At 43.0% G+C, this 4995-nt stretch overlaps 1 protein-coding gene across 1 annotated transcript; it reads right to left on the bottom strand.

Annotated features, from left to right (window-relative positions):
- Window positions 1-201: 201 nt before the first annotated feature.
- On the bottom strand, window positions 202-4083 carry mstnb (myostatin b). The gene is made up of 3 exons (XM_023262294.3): window positions 3562-4083; window positions 2817-3187; window positions 202-1939 (listed from the first exon to the last, which is right to left on the bottom strand). Exons 1-3 carry the CDS (start codon window positions 3938-3940, stop codon window positions 1559-1561), a joined length of 1131 nt encoding a protein of 376 aa, XP_023118062.1. The 5' UTR covers window positions 3941-4083; the 3' UTR covers window positions 202-1558.
- Window positions 4084-4995: the final 912 nt, after the last annotated feature.

Here is a 4995-nt window from a genome sequence, read left to right as displayed (position 1 = left end):
GAAACACAAGCATGTCTAGTTCTAGGCTTTGTGGTCGCAGTTATCCCAGAACACGATGTCTTGTGGCATGTAATTTACATGATTTTGAATTTCAACTAAATGCTACAGTATAAACCTAAAGTGTGGATTTTTATGAGGTGCAACTGATACAACACACTGTGACGTACAAAAAAGCTACTCAAAGAAATAGAACCCAACAAATAAGCTAGAAACTTTATTTGTTAAAACAAGTATATAGAGTTGCTGTATTACATCTTTTATCTTGCTAGATTGTGGTTATATACATTTACCAACAGTGGTTTAGAAAGGCAACTCCTAATGGAAACAATGGCATATGTATACAATACAAATTAGCAAACATATCAAAATCAGTTTTTACAACTTTTGTAGCAACCAATTCTTTCTATTGGTGTGCCATAGTGCAAACTGTGTTGTTTGTAAGACAGAGTTTGAGCATGATGTCAACATTCATACATCTCGACAATTCCTTTTCTGTCTTAAACACATTTCATTTGTAGGCTGCATTCATTGTGCCTTCAGTTCAAGTCCTTCTGTCCAGTAATGTGAATTTACAATCAGAATAATTCAAGTGTATCGGGCAGGTCAGGCTGTTTTGAAGGATAGTGATGATTAAGACTGAGCAAGGACACTCCTCAGTCGGTTATGTTGCTGCATGAATGTATGGCAGAGTACATGAAGATCTGTCCAGACCTTTTGTGGTACTTCACCCTGGTGGAACATTTCTGTGTTGATAGGATCTCAAGAGTGATCAGCCACCACATGACCTCCTGCACTTAAACTATTGAACATTATTAACGAAAAAAACAACATTAAAACTGAAATGTTACAGTTGTGACTGGGTTTTAAAAAACGGCAGGAGAGTGTTAGGGATGAGTAAGGGTTTGTCATACTGCCAGTTTTCATCTTTTTATTGACTCCTACAAACATTCGTGTTCTAAAATGTGTTCTACCAGTGTGAGATATCACACTAAAGAGTCTCCAGCTGTGTTTTTCCAAGCCCTTTCAAAAAGTCCTTGAGGATTCCTGGTTTCACTCTGAAAAAATAACTCAAAAATGATTATCACAAACACAGAGCTTAGCAAAAAGTGTAATAGCTTGTATGTTGGCTACAAGTGGAGTGTAGTGGAGTAGATGGTGTACGAGTATAATCAGGCGGCATGTTTGTATAAATGTACAGAGCACTGAGAGAAAAAAAAGGAGTTTTTGGATAATTTTGATTGTTTCTGTCTACATTCACTCAAAGGTCCAGCATGTGTGTGTGCACGTATTTCTGCTCCTGCATCCATCTGGCTTCAAGCCTCTATGGCTAAGATTTCACTGGAGCAAAGAAAAGTAAGAGCTATGCCGGTAGTGAAAGCACTGCCCTGTGGGGAGGTCGGGCTGTTTGTGGCCTCTACTCTGGTTCTATTGCACTGTGTTCTGCAGGAAAGCATTGGAACTGGTGGATTGGTTGTGTCAAATAGTCTGAAGTTGGGGGCTGGACTGAGCCTCAGCCCCTCCGTCCTCCCCTCTCTCTTGCCAGGGCCACTGTTCCAACTCAAGAGCATCCACAACGGTCCACCACCATGGAGGGGATCTTGCCATAGATAATTTGCTCTTTACGGTTAAAGTAGAGCATGTTGATGGGTGACATCTTGGTGGGGGTACAGCAGGGACCTGCAGTCCCTCTGGGGTTGGCCTTGTTCACCAGGTGGGTGTGTGGGTACTTCTGCAGGTGCATGTACTCACACTCCCCGGAGCAATAGTTGGCCTTGTAGCGCTTTGGGGCAATAATCCAGTCCCAGCCAAAGTCTTCAAAGTCCACTGTGAGTGGATAGCGGCAGCACCGGGACTCTGGAGAGTTCTCATCGCAGTCCAGGCCAGCGTCTCTCTTGGCACGTTTGGGGCCCTCTGAGATCTTCACCTCCATGAATGGTTGCTGGAAAGACAGAGCGTTTATGAACTCTTCGAAAAACGCTGGTTTTCAAAAGGAGGCAGATTGCAGCAGTCAGCTTTTCACTTTTTAATCCGATGCCCTTGGGCAGTTAGTTTTCAAACACGGCACGATAATATTATGAAACTTTGAGTTATAGAGAAATTAAATCATCTGATGGTTGGTTACCCTCTGCTGTCAAGGTGTTCTAATCACCCCACAGCCTGGTGCCAGCATTTTGGTCTTGTGATGTGTGTTTGTTATTGATAGTAGCAGTGTGTGTGTGTGCGTGTGCGTGTGTCTGTGTGTGCGCAAGCAATTACTCTGATTTGCACAGTCACACTGAATACTTTAAGGAATGTGGAGCAGGTGAACTTTTATGTAATCAAGCAATAAGACTTGAAGTTATTGTGGACTGGGCATGTGTCCAAATGCAGGTGTGCACCTACATGGAGTCTGTGTTGATTAACAGCTTTCAAAAGTCTTTTATATCTTGATTCCTTCTTCCAGCAGTGAAATGCAGGAATGTTTAACCACCTGCTGATTCTGCAAAGCCTCTCTGTACACTAAAGCAATGGAAGTCCAGAATAAGAACCGAACCCTTTGTACAGTACAACAGAGTTCTACACAGTTTTACCCAGCTGGAAGCAGGTCTTTAGAAGTTATTGTGGTGCTATAAAAAATTGACTGAAAATACATAAAAGCACTGATTGTGACTTGAGCCCCAAATACTGAACCAACCTGACGGTATAATGAATCAGCTCTGCACCCTGGATAGCAAAATATGCAATCGTGTGCGTTAACTGTTCAATTAAAATTCTAGTTTTTATATTAAGGCAAAAATCTAACCTCAAGTCAAATGTAAAATATAAGCTGAGCTCACCAGTCCGTCCTCTCCTGGCTCTGCGGAGGTCACGGCTAAGTCAATTCCCCTTGAATCGAAGGCGTTAATCTCGATGCCCCAGTTGGTCTCCGGCTGCCGCAGCCACACACTCAGCACTTGTTTGACGTCTATACTTTGCCAAGAGCTGACCCCGGCATTAACATCGATCTTCAGGGAGCGGATTCGTATGTGCCTGTTCCCGTCTGTGACCGGCATCAGGCGGGAGATCTGCAGGAACACCGTGGTCGCCTCGTCCGCCGGGCGCAGATGCACCCAGAGTTGCGCCCGAACGATGCGATTGGCTTGAAACTTTTGAGTAAGAGAGAAAAAGCAGCATTTTGGTTCTCCGTTCACCTGAACGATGGACTCGGCTGCAGAGAGATAGGAAGAGAAAATATGAATATGTTCGATGCTCATGCAGGATCGACATTTACAGATAGAAGTAAACATTTGGTGGGGAATAAATTGCATGAGGCGTGCGTAATGACCGTGCCAAAATGCAGTGCCTCTTAAACTCTTTTCAATCTTGATAATATTTGCAAAATCATACTTCCAATATGAAAACCTGGTAAAAAATAATAATAACAACAAAGAAATGAAAATCAAGCTACGTGATGTCAAAATAAAGCCTCTTGATATGGTCTCCTGTGCGCTCTGCCCCGTGCGTAAAAGCCTATTTTGGAGACATCAGCGCGTACTTCTACTACCTTATTTTAAAAAAGCAAAGAAAACACTTAGCACTTACGTTCAGTGGCCATCATCATTATAGTCTCCGTGGTAGCGTGCTCATCGTCCTCCTCCATAACCACATCCTTGTTGTCATCCCCCAGCACGTCGTACTGGTCGAGAAGCTGCTGCAGCGGCGGCGCTTTGGGCAGGAGCTGCTTCACTATGTCTCTGCTGATATTGGGAGCCTCCTTCATTCGCAGTTTGCTAAGAATCTGAGATTTAATGGCGTTCAATCGCATGGTTTTAATCTGCTGCCGGACCTCGCAGGTAGCGCACTGCTCCGTGTCTCCTGGGCTGGTGGCGGACGGCTGCTGGTGCGTTTCTTGGTCACTCAGAACAACTGGACCCAAAGCAATCAGCAAGCAAACATACAGCACAATGTGAGACAGATGCATTGTCTCAAGGTGTGTAGGTTGTTTTGTTTTTTGTTTGTTTGTTTGTTTGTTGAAGAAGAAAAAAAAGATCCCTTGCTGTGTGCTCGACTTGATGCGCGCCTGAACTGGGGCTGGATTAATGTCCCACACTGACAGGCATCATACTTTATTAGCGCGCACCTTTTTATACTCCAACTTTAGCCTCTTTTGTGTCGTCAAAAACTATGATTGGCTGGACAGGCAACAATGAATTTTAACCGACTGACATGAAAACTTTTTTTTCGCTGTCAAACCATAAAGGGATGGAGAATGTGGGCATGTGCTGAGCGTGTCCACAGAGGGATAAAGTCACTTCTTGTCGTGATTGTGCAATCAGTACCGGGGGGCTGACCGGCCAATAATTCATATCACCCCAGTTTACAAAACAACAAGTGATCTGATACATCTTTGAGGAAAAACGAGATGATTAGGTTTCACTCATAGCTGAATTTCTTTCGTGGTTAATGTGCCCGTTTCCCTAAAAAAACAAACAAATAAAAAAAAACCATGACAGGTCCGTCATACTTGCTTTCCCCTTGGCACTGATGGGAGTGTTATAAAGTGTGTGGATGCAGCTGTTTCTGCCTTGATGTGGGAATAAATTTCACCCTTGAGAAAAAAATAAGGATGGAATCTTATCTAATGTTAATCAAATCATTTATGTACTTGGTTAAAAACAAGTTTCCTTGAGAAGCTGATTACAGCTGGGACAATTTTAAAAATGTAAATGCATTGTTTCCAGGGCGGGAATTTATAAATCAAATCAAATCAAGGGAGGCATAGAGAGTCTTTAGTCCAAGACTAAGAAGTCAAAATCATTGCTAATGAAACCTGGTTGGAGCTCATGAGAGGATGGTGCCATCGTGTGGCAAGTTAGTAACATCCAGAAATGTCAGCTGGGGTTCATGCATGAACGGAAAAGAACATGATGATGAAAATAGAGAAACGAATACAAAAACATGCATACATTAGAACTGGCAGGGCAGGACTGTCGGTGCCTTATAAGAAAAAATAAGTAAAGGTTTTCCATACAGTTA

The sequence above is a fragment of the Amphiprion ocellaris genome, chromosome 11, assembly GCF_022539595.1.
Source record: "Amphiprion ocellaris isolate individual 3 ecotype Okinawa chromosome 11, ASM2253959v1, whole genome shotgun sequence".
Taxonomy (NCBI): Eukaryota; Metazoa; Chordata; class Actinopteri; family Pomacentridae; genus Amphiprion; species Amphiprion ocellaris.
Note: the sequence above shows the minus strand (reverse complement) of the source record. Positions and strands in the feature narration are given on the sequence as shown.

What these genes read in the sequence shown, in the direction of transcription:
- mstnb (XM_023262294.3), bottom strand. Translation starts at nt 3,940, where the DNA reads ATGCATCTGTCTCACATTGTGCTGTATGTTTGCTTGCTGATTGCTTTG. An exon ending in AATGATGATGGCCACTGAAC is followed by an intron (nt 3,188 to 3,561) that starts GTAAGTGCTAAG and finishes ATCTCTCTGCAG; the next exon opens with CCGAGTCCATCGTTCAGGTG. An exon ending in AGCCAGGAGAGGACGGACTG is followed by an intron (nt 1,940 to 2,816) that starts GTGAGCTCAGCT and finishes CTGTCTTTCCAG; the next exon opens with CAACCATTCATGGAGGTGAA.